The sequence below is a fragment of the Carettochelys insculpta genome, chromosome 23 (assembly GCF_033958435.1).
Source record: "Carettochelys insculpta isolate YL-2023 chromosome 23, ASM3395843v1, whole genome shotgun sequence".
NCBI classification, from domain to species: domain Eukaryota; kingdom Metazoa; phylum Chordata; order Testudines; family Carettochelyidae; genus Carettochelys; species Carettochelys insculpta.
The window spans coordinates 19,810,559-19,834,842 of record NC_134159.1 but is presented as its reverse complement, the minus strand read 5'-3'; the positions used below and the strand labels follow the sequence as shown (position 1 = coordinate 19,834,842).

Sequence of the window (24,284 nt, the reverse complement as noted above, 5' to 3'; positions counted from 1 at the left end):
ATGCAAGTTGATGGTGTCGCTGTCTGTGCCCAGCTGTCTGTGTCCAGCAGCTCAGACAGAGACCAGGATCCTACAAAAGACAAGAAACTGAGGCCTCACCCTCACACCCCCACATCCTTGGGTTGGACTTTCCCCTCCCACCACCTCTGCTACCATCTGTGCCCTCACACTGGGATCCTGCCTGATCCCCCGCTAACACCTCTGTCCTTGCGCTGGGGTCTCCCACCCCAGCCTGGGGTAATCGAAAGCAAAACCCACTGGCTCAACCCCACTGGCTGCAGAAGTACGTCAGCTTGGGCAGCTTCCTGGCTAGCATGGCTCACATCACAGCAGAGGCACCCACTGCGGCTTCCCAGACTGACTGGCACCCTCCTCAGTGGGGACTATGCAAGCACTGGGGGCCTGGGTTTCACTGGGAGCCATGTGTGCAGGTGAGTCTCTGCATGCCACGTGGTTGGGCATTTGAGACTCCTGTAATACTCTTCTTTATGGTCTCCCATGTAGCATGCAGTAGTGGTATGCCAGAAAGGCCTGTCCACCTAAAGGTAGAACTTGTTTTAATTTGATAAACTGTTATTGCAGATTAGAATAACATGTGATTTAACAAAAGGTCTCACATTTTCCATAGTCTCCTTGGGTTATTGTTGTTCCCTGCTACAGAAACAATTGCATTTAATTATGTTAACCTTTCTTTTCCATTGTGGTTTTCAAATTTCAGTTGTAATCGGATAGAAATATTTCTGGGCTCATTTCTTAGTGCTTTGATACAGTAGTGAAAGGAGAGTTGGAGCAATGGAAAGGAAACAGAATAATAAAGTATACTGGTTTATTCTCTCAGCCAAGAAGAAGAATGGTGTTCTGGCTGTACAGTTCCAGTTACATTGGATTAATATGACTTTAAGCCTCTTAGCAGGAAGGGAAGATGGGAACCAAAAAGAGACGAAAAATTAAATCTAGACTTGTAGTTTGTCTGTATGGAGGTACCTCTCAGCATGTTTGCATAATTATATGTGAGAGTTAAATATATGTATCGTAATTGACTGATATTCTCAAACACAAACTGTTTTTCATATAAGGAATCTCGTGTCTTTGAACCCTGCAGTTGCCTTCAGTGCCTCTAGCTAAGATAGCAATGGATACCATGAAGCTCCCAGGTGGTTACCTTCCTTGTTTCTTCAGTGCTTAAGGACAACTGTGTATGACTCAGTCATTGGGGAAACAGGAATTAGTTTCTTGTTTAATCTTCTTTTCATAGCCTTAACTATAAGGTGGGATACATGCGTGCTCTGGAAATAATGGATCGGTTAACATTTGAATCCTTGAAAGAATGCTTATTATTTGGAGAAAAAGATCAGGGTTGTTCTGGCAGGGAGAATGGCTTTTATTCAAGCCCAGATAGTTTCAGTTAACACAAAGGAATGCTGGCCAAATGGATCTCTCTTAATAGAAAGCTTTGCCTCAGTCTGATGAAGTTTGTTGTGCTGTGAAAGCCATGATGCCATGGACATCTGTGCAGTAGAAGGAACTAGAAAGGGTAGGCAAGAAGGTTACAACATACGTCAGAGTTTCATAGGTGGGGTCAAGTTGACCTTAAACAAATGTCACTGCATTATGAAAAAATTCTTATACAAGTCCATTATACACAATTTCAGTGTGACAGAATGATTTTCTTGGCTTTGTGACATCTAAGAGCTTATAGACTAACAGATATTTTGGAGCATAAGCTTTTGTGGGCAAAGAACCTGCTTTGTCAGATGCATGCATCTGAAGTGGGTCTTTGCCCATGAAAGCTTATGCTCCAAAATATCGGTTAGTCTATAAGGTGCCACAGGACTTCTTGTTCTTTTTAAAGACTAACACGGCTACCTCTGTGATACTAAGGACATATGGAATTTCTGAGCAGAGGTTGAACATCTATCACCTTCCACCCCAGGATTAGCTGTATGTCTACAAAAAGTAAAAGGAGATCTATACATGTAGTTTGTTAAATTTATTAAGTGCTTTGGGAAATCTGGGATGGAAAGTCTAAATATTAATAACATTTATTAGTCATATGCATTTGTCAGTATGCTTCAGGATGAAAGCGTATCCTGCTCGTGAGAGGGAGTGTTGGCCAACATCCTAACGACAAATGAATGTTTTCTTATGATGGCCTAAATTTTCAAAATGTTATGCAGAGATGCTGCATCCTTGACTTATCTACGTGACGCCCTGTGCAAACAAGGAGTATTTCTACACATCAAAGTTATTTCAAAATAGCTGCTGAAATAACTATGTGACGTTCTACACAACACAACCACTATTTGGAAACAATTTCAAAATAGCGGTTGCCTTATTTTGAAATGGGTAAACCTCATTCCACAAGGGATAGCGCCTATTTCAGACTGGGGGCTGTGAAGACAGGGAATAGGGCCTATTTCAGAATAAGCCATAGTACAGCCAATGGCTCTGTTTTGAAATAGGCTCTATTGTGCGTAGATATTCTATTTTGAAATAACATACAACTATTTCAAACTGCAGTTTATATGTAGCCGTGCTATTTTGGAATTTACTATTCTAGAATACCTCTTCTGGAATAGCTTATTCAGAAATAACACTGCTGTGTAGACATAGCCAAAGAAATCAGGCTGGCATTGACAGATCTATATCTTGGGGTGCATCTACACTAGGAACTAACTTCAAAGTTAGGCGCTACTTCGAAGTAGTGAGCAGAGAGTCTGCACACGTTTTCCCTGACTTCGTTAACTTGGTTAACTTCAAAGTAGAGAGCCCAACTTCGAAGTCCTTACTCCATTCCTGGGAATGGAGTAGTGCCCTACTTCGAAGTTTAACTTCTAAGTAGGGTGTGTGTAGACGCTCAACTTGAAAGTTATTTTTGTAGTGTAGACATAGCCCTTGTGTATATGAATCAGAAGACACATGCAGGCTTTGGCAAAGTTGAGCTTTAGTGTCTGTACAGAGAAGGGAGGATTCCTCAGCCAGCCCAGTCTTTATTAAATAGTAAATTGCAAAGAATCTGGTCTGTCTGTCTGAGAAAGATGCAGGTGCTGAATCAATCCTGCTGGGATTCCAACCCATAAGTCCAGGGAATCTTGGGATTTGAAACTTGCTGCTTTAATGTGTTCTTTTAGTCCATATGCTGTAACTTTTAGCTGTTTCCTCTTGATAGTATTACAAATAATTTAATGCATAAAGAGCAAATGGAATAGCCCAGCCTGTATAAGTTGAGTGAGAGCAAGGAGGGCTTAGAGGATGTACAGATCTTCTTTAGGTCTCAGAGATGGGATTTCCCCATGGTATATTCCAGTTGTTTAATTCAGACCATCTCTGCTTTCTTTACCCTGACAGCATGTTCCAACATCTGAAAGTGGCGTATAGTAACTCCTCTCTTAATGGGGATGGCACTGTTGCAGAGTCAGGTCTGAAGGATGATTTATTTTGAGTGACTTTGGTGCTCTTGGCATGTCTGACCTTGTGATTTTCACAACAGCCTGAATGGTTAAACCTGATGATAGGGTGCTCTGTCCTCTGGTCCTTTGTCCAGTCCTCAGATCTGGAGTCAGCCAAAAGCCAGGAAAATGCTAAGGTCAGCTACTTTCATGCCCACTTCTGTGGATGTTTCTGTTCCTCTTCCCATCTGCAGATGCTGATGAGTGCCAAGTTCACAATGGAGGCTGCCAGCACAGATGTGTGAACACTCTGGGATCCTATTACTGTGAGTGTAATCCAGGCTTTCGCCTGCACACTGATGGCAGGACCTGCATTGGTAAGTTGAGGCTTTCATTCTTTTGAGAGTGTCCATTCCTCTTTATCCCTTTTAGAACCCTGGGCAGCATTGTATGAAACACAAATACACTTTCCCTCTGCCCGTCTCTCTTGCTTCCATTGTCCATGCAATCAGTGACACACTGAAAGGACAAAAAGCAGTCAAGTAGCACTTTAAAGACTCACAAAATAATTTATTAGGTCAGCATTTGTGGGACAGACCCACTTCTTCAGACCGGCCACTTCTTCAGGTCTGTCCCACGAAAGCTCACCTAATAACTATTTTGTGAGTCTTTAAAGTGCTACTTGACTGCTTTTTGTTTTGATAGTGTATAGACTAGCACGGCTTCCTCTCTGATACTGAAAGGGCAGAAATCAGTTGCTGATTTCCTACAGTTTTCTGGCTCAGTGGCTATGAGGCATATTTTCAAACCCAATCAACCCCCAAAATGAACCGTTTTGAATGTCAAGCCATCCCAGCTTCCCTAAACATCCAGGTTTCTTGTTATTTTGGGCAAAAAGTTCAGGTTTGTCCTTATTTTATCTGAATCAATTTGCCCATTGCTTCATGAATGCACTGTCGAAGGAGATTAATGAGTATGGTGGCGTGGTTTTTTTTCATGTTGTCATTGTGGCTGTGGTAACCTCAGAACCCATGAGATTAGTTCCAAGTGTGCCCTGCTTGGGTTTGAGGCTGACCTCAGTCATTACACTATCTGGTCTAAAGAATGTCTAATCCAAAACCAAATATTAGTGAACTGTCTAGAGCCATGGGAGCCAAGTCGGGTTCAGGGAGAAGGTGTTTGTGAGCTGCATGCCCATTCGTGCTGGGAATGAATCTAGCTGGCAGTGAAAAAAGTGTTTTAAAGAAAGGAAAAAGAAACCTGTTGTACCTAGGCAGTACCCTCGTCTGTCAACCAGCATTTCATAAAAGGTTCATTCCTATGAAAGTAACTTACATTAAGTGCATACTCCACCTTACGCCTCCTAGAAACTAACGTGACTTGGATTTGTGTACTAACAATGTTCCAAACCTTTCCATGAGGATCTCAAAGTCTCTCGTCTTTGTAGGGTCTCCCATTCATTGGCCAGATGTTGCTAATGTAATGTGACCACCTGTTGGGACAACAGTGGTGTTTGATCCCCATGGTTCATTCAGTCTTAGCACTGTGTACTGGGTGCCAGCCTGTGTGGACAGCATTCTGGTAGGAAATAGACCTGCAGATCAGACATTAGATCAGACATCATCAGACCAATGTTTTGGTCACTTCTAACAAGGGATTTGAACTGGTGACAGGGAGGTGGCTGTCTCATTGCTGTGCCCAGTATAGAAACTAGCTGATCTCCCTGCATTTTGTGTGTGTTATGAATGTTTTGAATATGGAGTTCATAGCAGGTATCAGTGGAGTTAGTAGCTCAGGGTAGGTAGCCTGTGATCAAAAAGCCTTCTGAAGTTGGAATTTTAAAGTGTGAAAAAGGGACTGTTCATGTTTTGAAAAAAGCAAATTTCCTTTGAGTTGGTGAATCAATTTTTTAAACTACAGGTTGAACCTCTCTAATCTGGAACTCTCTCATCCAGCAAAATCCATAGTTGGGCATGATTTTAGTTAGCTGGATGACCATTTATCATGGGTGTGGCCAAGTTTCCTGTGGCCCCATACAATTTGTTTACAGCCACCAGTCCTGGCTCTCAGTGTTTTGTGCTGTTATTTAGCGGTAATTTACCCCTAACTGTGTTCTAAGAGCTCAGTAAGTAATGGAAATTTGGTAATACAGCTGGACAATATTGACCTCCTGTAGTCCGGCAAATTCTCTTATCTCGCAGTAGTCCAGTCCTGAGGGTGCCCGATGAGAAAGGTTCAACCTGTTGTAACAAATTAATTATATATCAGCCAGTCAAAGAAGATCCATCCTTGGTTTTAGGTTTTAATTTTCTCTCTTGATAGTATGTGGAAAATGTTGGCAGTATGGTTGGTCCCTGTTATAGCAAGTTTTCTGAGCAAAGGATTAATGAGTTCTTGAGAAGGAAGAGCAAGTTCTTGGATACAAGGGCACAGTGCTATGCCAAGGAAAAAATCTGAGGTGCTTTTCTCCATTCATAGGTGAGATTTTGGGTAGCATTTGATTCATGTCCCAACTTTTTGGAAAATTACAAGAGTATATCCTGCACTTTTGGCTGTCTGTGCTCAGAGAAGTCTCCAACTGCTTTCTCTGGTTCAGGACTGAGTTGGGGTTGCAAGATTTGGCTCAAATTATCCATACATTTTGGACCAATTGAACAATATTTTTTATCTGAGAGGATTGCGATAGCATAAAGGGCAATAACAGAACAATATGTTTAGTATGCAGTTACTTAGGTTTTTATTGATGTCTTCTGTGATGTGATATAGAAAAGCTATGGGAGACTCTCAGAGAGTTTGGAGGCTCTACTCATTGCTGAAAGTCTTGGGAGTACAAAACTAGACTGGCAGTGTCAGAAGAATTGCTTTTCTTGTAAGACATCAGCTACTTTCTTCAGTTTGGAATTCTTTCAAAATCAACTTGCCTTCTGGCATTCTGGCTCTTCCACTGCCAGGCAAGCGCCTAGACCCAGAAAGCACGGCTCTTCAACATCCACCAGGGCCGCGAGTGGGCAAGCACAGCAGTCACTTTGTTTTGATTCTCTTTGCGAATGGGAAGATTGGTTGCTTTTGGATCCTGCTCCCTTCCTAGTTCCTGACATGTGGCAGTGAGGCTAGCCAGCACACTTCTCAGCAGCAGCAGCCGGTCTCTTGAGTTCTGGTACCTGCTGTTGTTTGGAAGAGAAAAGAAAACTTCATAAAATTACAATTGATCTAAAAGCAGAAACATCTGTTGGAATTTTGTGTCGCTCTTCAAGAAAAATAAGACTTTACTGCATTCTACAATCAGTCTTTGTCGGCCAGCAACGGCAGATAGGGAGCGAAGTTAGCACAAGAAGTTCTTTCTAACTTATCCTTCACTTATTCTGCATTGGTTTACACTTCTTAAAATTGTGTACCCATTTCTGAGTCAGTAGAACCAGAGGGACCTAGTTAGCACTTTTGTTCTTTCTCCCAAATCTTTTCTTTTCTCTGTTTGAAGTCCCCAAGATTTAATGAAAGAAAGAAGAGCCTCCAGTTAAGACCCTGCAGAACAAGGGGCATTTTTAGTTGCATGTAATGTGAATGCCCTCTGAGTTGCACATTCATGAACTACATCCAAAGTTGCTATCCATGTTCTGGAGTTATTTGTATGCCTTGACTATGGTATCACATGTACAGTAGGATGAGAAGAGTCAGAGAAATATGGAATTTCATAGCTCTTGCTAAGTCTTTTCCAAAGTGTTCTAGATGTGTTGTGAAACATTTGTAAGATTTTAAAAGAGTTCTTCAAAAGTTAAAGAAATTTTTCGCCTCTCCTCGTGCTTTGAAATCTTTAAGAGGCGCCATCTATTTGACTTCAGTAATCCAATCCAGCTCCTAGTTCAGTCTGGTTTTCCGACCTACTTCCCAGCTGTTGCTGCTGGGTTTTCTCACACCCCTGGTTCTTGCATTTTAGAGGACACACTACACCAGCAATGTGTATTACTCCCAACTGTGCATGAACTCCATTCAGAATTTCTCTTCTATGGACTGTTAGCATGAGCTGACTGCTGACCAGTCTAGTACTATGAGATAAGTCCACATTCTCAGTAAATTAAACCACTTGGCTGTTTGTTTAGAACTGAAATTGGCCCCAAGACTGCCTGCGGGTAGTTCTGCCAGCCTTTTATTTTATCGGAGACTTTGCATGTGTAGCAGTAGCTTAAATGCTGAGAGCTCAGGTTTCCTAGCGTGTGCACGGCACTCAGGGTTTTTCCTTGCTAGACATAAAGCGCTCTCTGTGTCTTACATCACAACGAAAGAGGCAGAAAGGGAAGAGAATCAACATCCTGGAAACACAAAAGACCACATTTTTAAGGGCAGAGAAGGGGTTGGGTTGGGCCCCAGTTCGTATTGGTTTTTGAGAACTTCCCCCAGCCAGAGATCAACTTTCATTACATGGGACGGGGTCAGCCCTGAAGGTCAGCCTGCTGCTAGCTCAGGAATGCACTAGGAATGATGAGACAGGGTTTTTAATACCAAATGTAAAAGTTTGCGTAGAGGAGGTTTTTGAGATAATTAATCTCCTTAAAAAATAGCTTTTCCCTGAAGCAGGGGGTTTGCTCTGAAGGATAGTGGAGAGATCTGGAGATAGCAGAGTCTTCAAAACACCTTATTCAGTGCTTGATTTTGAGAACCCCACTGCAGTGATATTCAAACACACATTAATGGGGACACTCTTTTTCTAGCAGCTCTGTAGAATAGTGTTTACAACAGTGGCAACATGTTTTGGCATGTGCCTGCAAAAGCAACACTAGGAATTGTGCTGTGAAATAAATTCCCCATCCACCTTTTCCTCTGCGATTCCACACACGCAGCCCTTGGCTGCTGGAGATCCATGCCTCACCTTCTGTGCTTACATATAATTTCAGATGTAGTGGCTGGCATTTGGTTGGTTTCCAGTCCGCTGTCTTCTAACCATTCTCCCTGGGCTCCCCTCGTGGGCTGATGAGCTCAGCCTTCTTTCTCTTGCTGCTGCTGTTTTCAGTTCCTCCGGGCTGCTCTTTATTTGACATTTCTGCAAATTATTTCAGTAAATATTTGCAAAAGTGGAACAAAATTTTGGGTTTGGGGGTTTTATGAAACTTGTCAACTGCTGTAAAAATTGTCAGAGAGAAAGAGTGAGTGAATGTGTGTTCACCAGCCAATCACAACCGATGTGGCAACCCCAAATCAAGCCATAAATCTTTCGTGCCACATGGAACCATTATGTATATCCCATGCACTGCATTTATGAACTCACTCTTCCTCCCGTGCTCTCTGTCATATTGACACCCAGGCACCCCAAAAAACAACACAGATATACTGACCACAGCATGATATTTCTAACATTGTCAGGGCAGCATCAATTTAAATTGGCAGTTCATGGAATGTCATATGTTGCATGGCAAACATCCAGGGACAAAGGGATGGCAAGCAGAGAGAAGAAGCCGATGTCTCCCAGTCCATTGCTGTGACCACTTGAACCAATAACCATCCATTTATATGTATGCGCTGCTGTTATGTGAATTCTATAGAGTGAAAACTTGAACTCTCTCGTTTGGAAGCCCTTCCCCACAAGCCAAAGAATTTCAAAAGAAAACATATGAAGGATGATCATCATTAACAGGAACACTCAGTTAATGAAAATGGATTTTCCATGGAGTTCCAGGAACCTTCGTGCTTTCCTTCTCTATGGAAACTTTAACACTTGTTTGGAGCATCTATGCAAAACAGTTCCAGTGGGAATCCACTCAGGCCTATGCAGGCAGCAAAGCAGCTCTGAGTTAAACTTCCCAGGAGGGATGAGCAGGAGCGTGCCTGGTCCTAAAGCATAGCTACCAGATTGAAGGTGTCTCCATCCATTAAACCTGTGGGGGCAGCTTCTCATATCTCCTGATCTTGGGGCTGGCAGAGCGTGATATTATTCCAGCATGTCTGCACCTCTGTGACAAACAAAGTACAGCTAGGATCTGACTAGACGATGCATAAAGAGCTCGTAGAACCTCCAGGCCAGTGTTCTCTCCATTTTTTCCATCCATGGGCAGAATATATTTTGTTTGGTGCACCGAAGCACCACCAATAGAAATAAAGGCTGTGGGCACCCTGCTGATTCACTGGGCAACCCCTGAATCTCTGCTGGATGGCCGCCCAAGTACTCAGTTTGCAGAGAATCCTACTCCAGCCTAGGCAATCCATAAATTAATGTTTTTAAAAAACCACCACCAGGACACCTGTAAAGACACAGCATTCCTGCTTCGGTGTGATGCTTTTTGTCCTTACACACTTTCACGATAGAAGGATGAGGAGGGTGTTTGTTCTTACTTTATGATAACATCTGAAACCATGTGTTCACTAGGATCCAAGTTAGCAATATGGTAATTTTTAAAAATTCAGACTGGAATAGAGAAGTTGGGTTTATTTCCACACACAATAGGTAGGTTTATGACTGCCTTCCCTTCACTTCTAGGCCTTTGTTTGGCTCCTGCCATGAAAGCTCGTACCCAATGTGTGCCTCCTTTCCTCAGCTTTTTCTGGGTGGATGGTTTCCACCCCATCAGCTTGGTGTGGTGGTTCTCATAGTACCAATAGCTGCATCCTATCCAGTCACTGGCTCCACTTCAGTAGTCATGAACTGCAGCTCAGCTGACATGTTCAGAGGTGGTTTGAATTTGCAGCAGTCAATCAAACATACAGTCATCAAATAACAACCCACAGAAAGTGCCCCATGCTCTGCACATGAGGAGGCCAAAGGGGCACACTTTCCCCCGAGATTTATCTATCAGGAAAACCATGTTCCAGGGAACAGGGCAGGGGCTTCCTGTTCATTTACCAGACTCTGAAACTTAGGCTGATAACACCTCAACGTCTGGAAAATGCAAGGAGTCAAGCCAGTCTTCGCTCACTGGGTCACTTTGTAATAATCCCTGGCCCTTGAACGCGTGCCTGCTTTCTGTGGTGTTTTCACAAGTACATGAAAGTGGTTCAATCCGCCAGTGCTCAGTCTAGATAAATATTTACTCTGTAAAGCCAGAGGCTTTTCTATAAGTTGATCTTTGAAATCACATGGTTTTTATTAAACCAACATTCTTGACAAGTATTCCAGGGCTGGCTGTTTGAGGGCTGTAGGAAAGTGGGTAGTCTGCAGCAGAACAGACCTGACTTCTCATTTAATAATAACCTGAATTTATTCTTTAGTTTTCATCTTTTACAAACTCAGTTTGGGCATCAATTGAGAGGAAAAAATTTCTCCCGGCTGAATGAAAATCATAAGGTACCTGAAGGCAGAGGAGCTATGTGACCGAGAGAGAGAGAGAGAGAAACATAGTGAGCAAATTAAGTGATAAACCAGAAGACAGACTTTTGGTCAAATTTGGTGGATCCTCTCCAGTGGCAAGGATCCTCTCCTTGATGCTTTGGAAGTTGGTTCAGAGCGGCACCCCAACACTGGAAGGTTGTGCGTGGACACATATTTAAAGGGGTACTGTGGGTGGTGTACAGCAACCTATATTTGTAGCTGCAGTTAGGAATTTGAGCATCTAACTCAGTGCTGGGCAACCTAGGCTTGTGAATGGGCCATATAAGTGGCACTCCTTCATCTCAGTGGGTTGCAAGATTGTCATGACCAAGACTGTCTCCCACGGTAAGGCAGTTTTGCTAACTGCACTTCCATACCTGGAATTTGCAGGGTGTGCCAACTGAACCATAGCAGAGCTTTGGCTGAATGTAGAGGGAGTGTGTGGCCCCCACAGTCAGTGTGGTGTGCAATCGGCACGCACCTCGCTTCACATATACTGGCTTTATGTGTGTGTCACTTTCATAATACTGGTAGGAAAAAAACTACGCAGACAGAAATCAGCAGAATTTGACATCTCTGTGCATGAGCTACAGTAAACAGAATGTCTTACAGGCCACACATAGAACGCGATGGGCCGGACGTGGCCCTCAGGCCACAGGTTGCCCACCACTGATCTAAAGGGTGAGGGAACGTTTTCTAGTGATTATAGTAGTTGCTGCCTGCTAAGACATTCAGTATCCTGTATAACCATAAACACATTTAAAACTATTGTGATGATCTGGTTACTAGAGGTGGGCCTGGAGTCTGGACCTCTGCCCTCTGCTGGATGGAATCAGAACGTCTCGGTTGTATTCCATAGACTGTAGTACCTAGTTGTTGAAGGAAGTTCTCCAATGTTTCAGAAATGTAGGAGCTTGTGCTTTTGGGTTGTATCCCAGTGATGTTCTGAATGACATTGGGCCCAGTAGTGTTATCCTAATCCAGGCAAAACTCCCCTTGAGCTCATGGGATATTTTTTCTCTGAAGGGTCAGGCCACTTCTTTGTGTACATGGGCTGCATTTCAGCATGGGATATCTTTCAGCTGCAGTACAGAAAAGTCGCACAAAATCATTGCAGTTGTAGAAAATGGATTGTAATGAAACAAAGATTTAATAATAAATGCAGTGGACTCCCTCAATTCCATTCTGCTGAAGGGAACATGGAACACATATATTGGTTCCTAATGGTGCTCTGAGCCAAGGTACCCAGGAGTTTTGTAGTCCAGAGCCACTGTCGAGTAAGGGTATTAACTTTAGGAAGCTGTTGGCAATACTACTGGGCAGAAATGCAGGGCTAGAGAGTGTTTTGGAGACAGAAAGAGTATCTTGCTGTGAAGTTTCAACTTAAAATATATCAGCCCATGAATCCAATTCTCTGAATGTTTTCCTATCACCACAAAACCCGCAAAACTGTTGATTCATCAGCAGTACTGACTGAAGCACATCCTGTCTCCAGAGCCCCACGAGGGGAGGCTGGTGCTCTGTTAACTGTGAAGGTACGAAACCTGTTGCAGAGCTCAAACCACAAACAGGGCAGCAAAAGCAGAGGATGAATCCTCTTCCACTTCTCTGTTTGAGTCACTATTACATGTCTGTGATGGATAACCCAGGCCTCTCTGGTTCTTTTCAGTATTCAGGAACCAGAAACTAGGTGACATTTGGCTGCTTTTTTCCCATGCCTTGTGCCTCTTGTAGCTGTTTGTGATTGAGCACTTCGTACAAGTATAAATGGTGAGGCAGATTGCAAAGCAGAGGTGAATCAGATCTATGAGGCTCCTGAAATACGGAAAATATGTGGAAAAGCTTTTACAAAGGAAAAGAAAGGAAATAACCTAACAAGAAGCATGGCAGTTTGATAGTTAAGGTTGTCCAGGTAACAGAGTAATATCTGTTAGATCGGGAGGTATATTTCACCCTTTTTAAGCATCTTTCATCCAAGGTTCTCTAAACATTTTACAGTCCTGTGTCTCAATGGAACCTCATAGTAAACCTATTTTATTGCTGGGTAAATTGCTTCTCAGAGAATGTAAATGACTTAAGCAGAGTGCCGCAGTGAGATAGCAGCAGAGTCAAGAATAGAGTCCAGAACTCAGCCCTCCTTCCCCTTGTCCACCCAGTAAGCAAGTGTGGTACCCTTTGCAAAAGGCTTCAACTGCCACTCTCACCATATACACTGGACAAACAGGCCCCAAAAGCTTCAGCTGCTGCCTGGGGCCAATTTCCCTGGTGCAAGAACAGAAGTAGAGAAAGCCACAGGGTGTCTGCTGAAGACCCCTTTGCAAGCCCCATCTCGGCTGCTGTGCTAACTTGCAGGTGAGAGTGGCATGGCAGAGAAAGAGCTTAGCCCAGTACTGTGGAGATTCTCTACCATGTGGCTGCCCATCAGCAGCCAGAGACAGGCTGTTATACCTTACACTGCCCTCCAGGGCTGTTTAAATTCTGCCAGGGGCCATTCGGGGCCATGGAGCAGCCTAGAATTGGAAGGATGCACAATTTGTTAAACCCACTTCTCTACTCTTCACCCCTTTCATGGGCTGTGATGTGCATGTGGACAGTACAGCATAGAATCTCACCATGGCTGACAACTCATTGCGTGAGCTGCAGCAAGGTTGTAAGAAGTTCTTGTGGATTGAAGTATGACAGTCCAGCGTGAAGTGGCTTCAGCACAAAAGAAAAAGGAAAACAAACTGAGAGGTTGCTGCTACAGACGAGGACATCGTCACACTGTCCTGAAATTACCTCACATCCTGGGCCAGAAATGGATGGGGAGGGGCTAGTGGCAAATCTTGGCCAGTCCTTTTGTGCTCTTTCAAAGGGTGTTGCTTTTTTTTTTTCCTGGTCTTGGACTGCATTGCAAAATGAGGGATTTACTTTGAGCCAGTTGCTTTCTTTGGCCTGGGAAGCAGAGATTGTCCTTATTAGCGCACATGTTTCTGGAGCTTGTTGGCACGTCAGTTACACAATGTAGCCCTATTTATATCATTAAAGGCATTTTAAATGAAGACATCTCAAGTATAGCAGGCATTTATTTGATTGGCTGGAAGGACTGTGTTTTGAAGTTTTGTGTGTTTGCTTAAGTTACACACCCAGTGTATGTGCTGCCATTATGTAGAGCTCTGTTTTTCATCCCCCTGTGTTGTATGGCCCACTTAGGTAGATGTGTTTGAAAATTTTAACCCTTATTGTGTACAGTGGTGTTTAACACTCAGATATTTCATGGAGCTGAAGACTTTGTGTTAAGCAGTAGGGGATGAGTCCTGTGCTGACTGCTTTGATTGACTGCATTTGTGTTTAAAGAATTTTCCAAGTACTAGAGGGGTAGACATGTTAGTCTGTATCCACAAAGACAATGAGAACTCCTGTGGCATCTTACAGACTAACAGATGTTTTGGAACATAAGCTTTCATGGGCAAAGACCCACCTCATCAGATGCAATATAGTAGAGTTTTCCAGTTACCATTGATGACAAGACGAATAGACTTGAAAGAAAGGTACATGGACCACAGATGTTGCTGGACTAGAGACCGCCAGTGGTAAAGGTTTGCGGTGGGCTGGCAGCGGAGCTGGTTCAGCAGACTGTCATCCTACAAGGCTGCATACTCACTTGTTCTGCACAAGCCAGGTCCTGAGGGTGGTCTAACCTCCAGTGCATAAGAGAGAAAAAAGTGAGAGCAGGAGACACTGAGTCAGGAGGCCCACAGGTTCTTTTTCCAGCTTGACCACCAACTCGCTAACATATGTGACATTAGGTGTTGATTCAGCAGAACACCTGTGTTTGTGTGGCATAAGTTGGCTGCCTTCTTGGTACTACCCAGTGGCCTCAGTGTGGCCCTGGAAGCATCTCCACATACCAGTTTCCCTCTTCTGGAATCCGCAGTAATTCCCCACAAGGTTTCCAAGTATAAGTAGCCTGTGGCAGGATAATTAATTGCAGAAGTCCCAAAAGCATGGGTTGGGATTCTCCAAGACAGTCCCAACAGTACATAAAATCTTTCATATCTTAGTAAACCATCAGAACAGCAGGTGCTGCTCTGGCATCTCTTAATGTGCTCTGATGCAGCTCACATACCTTGCTTTAGCCTATGGTATCTCTTTAGACTGTCAGCCCGTTGTCACTCCATATTTGGTTGTAGTGCCGCTGAAAAGTTATGGCGAAGATGTTTGCTCATCATAGTAGCGGTTAACTCAAGGGCTTTCTTCTAAAAGACCTTTCTCAAGGAGGACTTGCTGGCCAGTTGCTTGAGGTGTATGTCCTTTCACTATTTGCTTATATCCAATGTAGCTTTATAATGACTGAAAGTCATTGCCATCTGACAGTGCTTGGATGGCCATACAGGTCCTGTGCTGGAAGCTTCACTCTGTCTTATTGTATATAATTGTCCCCATCACCAACAACCCACTATCATAAGTCTTAGCTTATGACATCTGGTTGACCTGTCTCAGTGGAAAGGCCATGGATTAAATCAGTGGTTCTTAACCTGGGGTGCATGTACCCTGTCAGGGTACATGATGCCCTTTCTGGGAGCGTGAGACATGTCAGATGTTTTTAGAAGGTAAATCATCAGAAACACAAATTAAGCACAGGCACGTAAGTACAAATACTTTGTTTCATCAGACCTATGAATTTATTAATGTTATATATTTTACATATATTTAATATGCATTTAAAAGTGTATAGGCCCCCCCTTCTCCATTTTTGATAAGGGGTGCAAGAACATATTCTGATAACCAAAAGGGTGCAGCCTGCAGTAAAGGTTAAGAACCACTAGACTAAATGGACATGGAAGATTAAACCTGATTTTCTTTGCTATCTAATTGGCAAGGGAGTCTTTCCTCTCCTGTGTCACAAAGGAGAAAGGGAGCAGGTTCCGAGTTGGCCAGGGCTTGTTTCGCAAATGGGAGCTGGAGAATGAGTTTGTATTTCATTGTGGGCAGAAATAGCTGATGCTGGTTTTCTTCTTCCGTTAGCGGTAAACGAGACCTGGGAGAGAGACTGACAGGAACGTAAAAGGGAAAACGAGCCTGCCAGGTCTCTCTGATCAATAAACTTTTTCCCATTCGGCACTAAGGAGAGAGGATGTCTCTCACAGCAGAGTGGCTGTGGCCAGATTCTGACATCACCCAGGCAGGGCCTGTTCTCAGTTTTCACTGGTGTCATAGAGCACAACCTGGCCCTTTTTTGCTCTGTGTTCTCAGACATGCCTAAATCACTGGTGTGTTATGGCCCAGTGGCAAATGCTCCTCTCTACTCCCAGCAAATCTGCTTTGGAAGCCTGCACTGATATTGTCCACTGATTGCTGTTGTGTGGCTGTCATCAGGGACTTCCCTCTCCTGGGCTGTCAGCACAGCGTGGTGTTGGCTTTCAAATGAAAAAAATAAAAACCAAGAACTTTGATTTTGGATTTTGAACTTTTGCTTTGTGTTTCTCGCGTATGGAGAAATGTACTGGCTGAGTGTCTCACCATTCCTCAGTCCTTTCCTTCTGGGAGGGTGCGTGTCGTCCCATTTCCATTCTCTGGTGTGGGTCTCGCTCTTGGACAGGGATGTCATTGGGCTCACCCCTCTATGAGTCTTCTGCTCTGTCAGGCCCTCCAGTGTCATCCCTGTGGCTCAGGGGACCAACAAGCATATCTCTCTGTTGCTATCAGCCATCTCTGGCCATCCCATCCAGCCTGGGGAGGTTTGTAGGTAACCCCTGTGCTGCCTTTCTGCCATCTGCTTCTACCAGCTTTATCTCTGGCTCCACATCCTGACTAGAGAACTTTCACCCACCCTTTCTTTAATGGCACCCTCTCCCTGTCGCTGCCAGCTCATCTTTGCTCTTCTCCTGAGCTCTCTGCTTCTCTAGATCCCTGATCTCTTCTGTTTCCCATTCTGGACTCTGAATTGTGTTATGCCTTTGGGCTGTTCCCCATTGATAACTCTCCAGAGGCAGACTTAACCTGGTGACTGCACCAGTCTAGGTTGCACCTGGATTGGGATAGGAGAGCTGACCTTGGTTGCATGTTGGGGACCAGCTATCCTGATGCAATGTGCTTAACTTAAGGCATATAAATTAAGCACTTGTTTAAGTGCTTTGCTGAATTAAAGCTGAATCGGGTATAATTATTTGCCGGTTGGTTCAGTCCATTCTATTGTTGGACAATCCATTGACAGATGTGGCTTTCTGCGTGTGGTGAATCCTGGCACTGTCCATGCTGTATCTGTTTCAGGATCAGGTGAGGACCTCGTGCTAGAGCCATCAGCCCAGAACCTTCCCACCCACAACACTCATTTTAGAGACAGAGAGGATGGAAATAGTCCTGTCTCTTTTAAGGCTGTGAAATATCATCTGTGGAAAATCTTTTTTCTCACAGGGATCTACATGATAGCCACTGTGACACTGGGTTTGGCAGTCTCATCTGTTCAGAAAGTTTCAGCTAGGGAAAGCTTCTGGGAGTGTAAATTTGTTTCGGTGTGGCTTTGTAAAGAAAGGGGTTATTAATTCAGATAAGACGGGTAATCATTCTTACTAGCCTTCACCCACCGCTTTGTGTAACAGCATTCTAAAGAGGCCCACGACTAAAAGGCCTTTCCTTTAAAAAGAAAAAAAAGAGGAAGCTACTTACTTTTTAGTTCTTGACATTCCCTGTGTTTAAATTAAACCAGTCTGCTTCTTTTCCTAGCATCTCTTAATGCTGGCATCCGAGATCGCTGCTACTACTCAGTGTAGCGTGGGTGGTATGTATTACAGGCAACATGATGTTATTGCTTTGATCCTTTTTGCCATAAATGACTTTGGGCTGAATATGCCAGCAATGCCAATCACCCCACTTTCTTGTCCATACACCTCTTGCCAGAGAATGACGTCTGGTTCCTATTACTTGTACTGGGCTGGAATGTACCCGGCATAGTTAACACAAACGGAACACTAGGGTTCTTCAGACGGCATGGCCACAGTCAGAATTTATGAGGTTCAGATGGGATTATTAGTTTTCAACAATATATTTGTTAATGAAACATATTGTACTTTGGGGAGAAGTGGGGGGCAATGAGTGGAAATAAAATAGCTGTAAGATCTCCACCTTCCTGGTGCTTCTGCTTTTGGCTTCAGTTTATTAGTTCTCTTCAAATGTTTGAGTTAGCTTTTGCAGAAAGGGGTCAAGGCCCTTCACAGCCCATTGTCACTCCATGTTTGATTGCAGTGCCACTGAAAAGTCATGGCAAAGATTTTTGGTCATCATGGTAGTGTTTTATTGAAAGTCGTTCTTCTAAAAGTCCTTTGTCAAGGAGGACTTGGTAGCCGGTCGCTTGGAAATGGAGTGTATGTCCTTTCACTAGTTGCTTATATCCGGTGTAGCTTTATGATGACTGAAAATCATTGCCATCTAACAGTGCTTGGATGGCCATACATGTCTTATCCTGGAAGTGTCACTCTGTCTCATTGTATATAATTGTCTCCATCACCAAAAACCCACTATGACAATTTGTGACATCTGGTTGATGTGTCTCAGTGGAAAGGCCAAGAACTAAAATGGTCCTCTCAAATCTGCTTGGAAGCCTGCACTGGTATTGTCCATGCTATTCCTGTTGTGTGGCTATCCTCAAGGACTTCCCTCTCCTGGGCTTTCAGCACAGCGTGGTGGTGTTGGCTTTCAAATGAAAAAACAAAAACAAAAACAAAAACCAAGAACTTTGTTTTTGGATTTTAAACTTTGGCCTTGTGTTTCTCCCATATGGAGAAATGTACTGGCTGAGTATAGCATTATTTTAATGATTTTTTTTTAAAAAAACAAGAACTGTAAGGAGGCTTTGAATATGTTTTTATTAAACATTTTAATATACCAGAACATTTTAAATGGCTACCATCCAGCTCTGTTATAACTCAAGTGATATAACTATAATTCTCCAGTAATGCCAATTCAGGACAATTATCACAGGCTGGTAGTTCTTCCTCCAGTATTATGCAGCATTCTGCAACATTTTGACCCAATTAAGTCAGTTTTATTCACAAAAATGTTGTTTAGTTAATCGGAGACTCATGTTTCCCTTAATATGAATGGAAGTTCAGAACAGATTTGCTCTGGGGAATTGTTTGTAGAAAAATCAGAACATTTTTGTGGTTTTCCTTGTGCCCTGTGGATCAAATGTCTGTACAACCATAGGGAAGGCTGTTGGGATACTGCAAGCACTCCGGTGAAAATAGACTATTTTAATCAAACAACTTTCAGTACTTCATCAGCATACTTTGCTACAGTAGAAACTGTTTGAAATGATGTCTGACGGTTGGCATAAAAGGTGCAGGTTAAATGGGTTTAATTAGGAGGGAAAATGAAAGGCATTGAACAAGTCTGAGAGGTCTGTTTCCATACTGTAAACATCCAACCTCAGGGGTCATTTTTCGTAGCTGAGCCAAAGAGCTGTACTGTATGTAACTTATAAAAGCCATGAGTTGTCATTTGATATAACTTCTTAGCCTTGTTTTTCTCAGCATAGTTCTCTGATGTTCTTTCTATCTGTTCATAACCCTTTCTAGAGGAGTAGGTCTTTTTGTTTCAAAGAAAGCTATACATAACAAAGGAAAAATCAATTTACAACTGCACTGTGTGCTGAATTCCCCCTTGACTAGGCCAAGAGAGGCATTAGACAGCACTCCTGTCCCAGTCAGATGAAGGAGGCATCCTACATCACCCCAAATCAGGCTAAGGGGGTCATTCACATACTTTCTGAGGAGGAAGAATAGAGCACCCAAAGGTGAGCAAGTGAGGTATTCAGTATCCCCAGCTTAATAAGAGCAAGACAGCAAACTTTCTGAACCTCCAGAAGGTTCAGGTCACTTGGAGTTCTGGCTAGAATTTCACTCCCACTCCATTCAGGTATTAGGCATGTATTTGTTTTTCTGTGTACCACCCTGGGGGTAAAGAGGCTTCTATGATTCATGTTTGTAAAGATCCAGCAATAAGAAGTGCTATGGACCCTGAGTGCTACTGTTGCTGCATGTTGTGATTGTATTGTAAAATATAGGTTGGACCTCTCTCATCCAGCACTCTCTGGTCTGGCAACATCTGTTGTCCGACATGATTTTAGTTAGCCGGATGTCCTTCTATCAAGTGGCCAAGTTTCCCGTGGTTCCATAAAGTTTGCTTACAGTCACCAGTCATGGCTCTCAGTGTTTTGTGCTGTTATTTAGCTCCAATTGACCCCAAATGTCTTTCCAGAGCCCAGTAAGCAGTGGAAGTGTTGGCAATGCTGTTAGACAACATTGACTTCCCATGGTTCAGCAAATTCTCTGATTCGGCTCTGTCCAGCTCCTGAGCGTGCTGGACTAGAGAGGTTCAACCTGTAATTATATTTAAAAATGAGGGAGCTGGAACCTTGTAGTGTCTCCCAGAGAAGTTTGTGTTCCTGCCACACTTAATAGGAGTCTAAGGATCTCATGAAGAAATAGAGGCTTTTATTAGCCTTAGCTTTCCAAGGTTGACTGGGTTAGCAATACTTTGGAGTCTGCTGTAAACTGTAGTTACCTGAGCAGTGCTGGCTTTTGTTAGGGACAGAGGTGATCCCCTTGTAAGACTCTTCCCTATAAGTACAGCAATTTCTTCAGCAAACTGAAGGTCCAGTATTTTTGACCTTCAATATATTTGAATCATGCACATTCTTGGGCTGCTGAGAACTCATTTCTATGTTTCTGTTTTAGAAGCAGCTTGACATATTCACACAACTCTGAAGTGTGATGCGCAATGTAATGCTAAACACAAGTGTGCAAGTGTGTGTTTAAGACAAAGTTTTAGGGACTGTTTCTCAGCTCTGCCAGAGGGACATTTTTGTTCAGAGTGAGTCAAGGGAAAAAAGTGTAGTTGGTCAGGCAAGAAGAAGAAGACAAAAACTGAAAACTAACAGAAAAAATTTTTAGGTACATCAGAATCAGGAAACCTTCCAAACAGTAGTGTCACTGAACGATTGAAATGCTACAGTAGCACTCAAGGATGTCACGTCATTGTGGAGGAATTAAATGAATTCTTCGCATCTTCAGTCCACAGTATCTCAAGAAGATTCCCACACCTGAGCCAGTCTTTTTAGGTGATAAATCTGAGGAACTTTCCTAGCTTGAGGTGTCTATAGAGGAACTCTGGGAACCAATGAGTGCATTGAACAGTAATTAGTGGCTGATTATTCACCAGACCAGCTGATATTCACCCAAGAGTTCTGAAAGAACTAAGAGATGAAATTGCAGAACTGCTAACTGTGCTACATAGCTGTCACTTAAATTAGTCCCTTTACTAGAGGACTGGAGGATAGCTAAAGACTGAAAATAATAGCAATAGTTAGAAAAGGCTCCTGGTGATTAAAGTCCAGTAAGCCTAACTTCAATACCAAGCAGACTGGTTGAAACTATAGAATTATCAGACACATAGATGATCCCAGTATATGTTGGGAAAGAATCAATATGGCTTTTATAAAGGAAAACCATGCCTCATCAATCTCTTAGCTCTTTGAGGTGGGGTTAACATACATGTGGACAAGAGTAGGATATAGTATAGTTAGAGTTCCAGACAGCCTTTGACAAGGTCCATCACCAAAGGTTCTTACACAAAGTAGTCATGGGATAGAGGGAAGATGTGCTCATGGATCAATGACTGATTTACCGTGGTTTTCAACCATCTCTGACCTCCACTATAGTGGCTATTGCTGTAACAAACTAGACATATTATTCTGAAGTTATATTTACTATTCAAGCCAACTAGCCACACTCAGTCAGCCAAATAGCCACATGTGGCTAATGGCTAGCATGATGGATACCATGGGGTTAAAAGACAGGAAACAAAGAGTAGGAATAAATGGTCAGTTTTCACAGTGGAGAGCAGTAGATGGTGGGGGCCCTCAAGGGTCTGTAATGAGACCATTGCTCTGGCTCATTTTGGCCATGCTCATATTCTTGTAACAGCAACGAAGGGTCCTGTGGCACCTTATAAACTAACAGAAAAGTTTTGAGCATGAGCTTTCCTGAGCACAGACTCACTTCATCAGATGCTGGTCTTGGAAATCTGCAGGGCCAGGTATAAATAAGACAGAGCAAGGGTGGGGATAACATTCTTGTGTTACTCTTCAAGGGAAATTGAGGATAGTGGGCAATCAGCTAATTCAGGAGCCTCAGTGGAGGCATCCTCTCATCCCAGGTCATAAGAGGTGTTTTTTTTCTTGTAGCCCAAGCAGCCTCTTTTTGTCTTGTTCATTCCAAGTTCCTTGGTGCAGAGAATTGCCATGACTTACTGAAGGCAAAAATTTAACAGCATGGCCACCAATGGAGCTCAAGAATCTGGATTCCCAGTCCCCTGTGCCAACCACTATGTGGTACTCCCTATCAGCACACCTCTCTGTACATCTCTGTGTGACCAAGAAGACAGCTAAGTGACTTTAGGAGTGATGGCAGTAGTTATAGGGTGAATGGTTGAACAAGCCTGCCAACTGTCTGAAGAGGTCACCATTTCAGAGTAGCAAATGGCAGGTTAGGATGCAGGATTTATGTGCCAACCTTCAGGTGCAGCTTAGGACATATATTCCAGAGTCTGTGATGTACAATTCATTGTTAACAGTTATTATTGACTTAAACTAGCTGGGCTACTGAATCTGCAGCCAATGCCTTTGAACACAACTGGAAGTCCTGAATCCCTGCCCTCTGACACTGCCACCTGCTAGGGAGAGATTAGCCTTTGTAAAGCAAACATGCTTGTTAACTTCCCTCCCATGTTGCTTTCTGAATTTAGCTTTAGATTAGGGAACCCAAGCCAGAAATATTCTGGCCTGTGTTTCTTTGCCCAATGAGCTGCTGGAAGTTGTACCAGGAACTCTTTATTTCTAGCAAATGGTATTTTCAGGATGCTGACTCATGCTGCTGACTAGTGCTGCTCTCAGCATTGAAGAACAGTGCCCAAGTCTGGGTGTGCTGCCCAGAATATCCTCCTTGCACAATACTATAGCCGTGTCTTGCATACTGAATACAAACGAGATATGTATAAGAGCAAGAATCTGTGTCAGTATAGCACGGTGTAAAGATTCACCAGGAACTCCCAGGACTGAATATGCTGCAGAGTTTGGAATTCTTATTAGCCAGTCGGATTCCTGCTGTATTTGCAGATTTGCACGTTGGAGCCTGTATTTTGCCCTGGCTTTCACAAAGCAGACTCTTGTGTACTAATTGTCTGCCCGCTCTAATAATTTCATTCTCTGACCCTTGCTGTCCTAGCTGTGAACACCTGTTCCATTAGCAATGGTGGATGTGAACATGACTGTGTGCAGCTGACCCTAACACAGCACCAGTGCCAGTGCCGGTACAATTACCAGCTGAAAGAGGATGGCCATCACTGTGTCCGTGAGTCTGCTCTGAGCACGCCAAATGAATAGTGAATTCAGAAGCGCTGTCCTTCCCATTTGTCCTTTCTTTCCCGGGTTGTCACCAGAGCTAGATTTATTTACAAGGAAGTCCTGTGCTGTAGAATTCCACATGATGATAGTCCCATGTTCTCACTCCCATTCCTAGAGCAGAGCCCAACATGAAGTGCATAACATAATTTAGAGGCTAGTTTGTGTGGATAACAGAACACGAACTGTGGGGATGCCACAACTGCATGCCCAGATGTGGAGCATGTGAATAGTTGCACTGTAGTAGAAGCTGGTGCCAAGTCTCCTGATTATATTGCCTTGAACATCTTCTGTGAATTACTTTGGAAACTCAGGAGGAGCAGAAAGGAGTCTGGCCAACCCACCTGAAATGCTGTTCCAAGGAAGTGAGGGAACAGCAGCATCTATTACTGCAACAGAAACCCCTGCACTTCCTTTCTACCTTACCACTGATTTAAGGCTGTCCTGCCTCCCCTGCTGGGAGAGGGAGAAAGCTTAAAGGGGGAACGAGTAGAAGCTCAGGCTTGTCATTTATAGCACTTGTCATCAGTTCCGAGAAGGGAGGTCTTTGTTGTGGAGCTGCTGAGAGAACAGGACTATTTGGGATCAGATAATTCGGGCATCTGGTGGGATTTTGCCATTACGTATCTGCTTGGCTCCTGTAACCGATCAGAAATTAGCCTATCTCTTGGTAAGAAATCCTTGGAAGAGATGGGCCCTGCTTTTCCTGCCTTATTACTTGGTGCTTTATTCTCCCATGAGGCTAATGCTAGCAAGAGAGAGGATCTGAGTGACTCGATGTTTCCTTGGTCCCTGCTCTGTCTCTGTAGTGAAGAACCCATGCGCCAACAGGAATGGAGGTTGTATGCACCAGTGCCAGAATCGCCGGGGAGTAGTACATTGTGAGTGCCACCCTGGCTACAGACTGGCAGCTGATGGCAAGAACTGCGAAGGTACAGTATCCCAAGAGCAGCTTGCATGGAGAGGGACATAGCCTTTGTCTTGCTCTGTAAGGTATTGTTAATGGTGGCAAATGTGACTTTACTTAGTCAACCTAACACAATGACGAATGAGCCTCAAGCTTTTCCAGAGGTTCAGATCAGGAAAGCATCCAAGATTCCTGTGCCTGGCTGAAATCTGTCCAGGAGCCTTACTTCACTGATCGAGCAAGAGGTCCAGCAGT

The 24,284-nt window shown here is 43.5% G+C and overlaps 1 protein-coding gene across 1 annotated transcript in view; it reads left to right on the top strand.

The window, feature by feature from the left end:
- MEGF6 (multiple EGF like domains 6) overlaps window positions 1-24,284 on the top strand; it is a 119,948-nt gene that overhangs the window by 35,400 nt on the left and 60,264 nt on the right. The window contains exons 5-7 of the mRNA XM_075017981.1: window positions 3,644-3,766; window positions 22,947-23,072; window positions 23,932-24,054. Coding sequence (XP_074874082.1) covers window positions 3,644-3,766; window positions 22,947-23,072; window positions 23,932-24,054 — 372 coding nt within the window. The remainder of the gene's footprint in view (window positions 1-3,643; window positions 3,767-22,946; window positions 23,073-23,931; window positions 24,055-24,284) is intronic.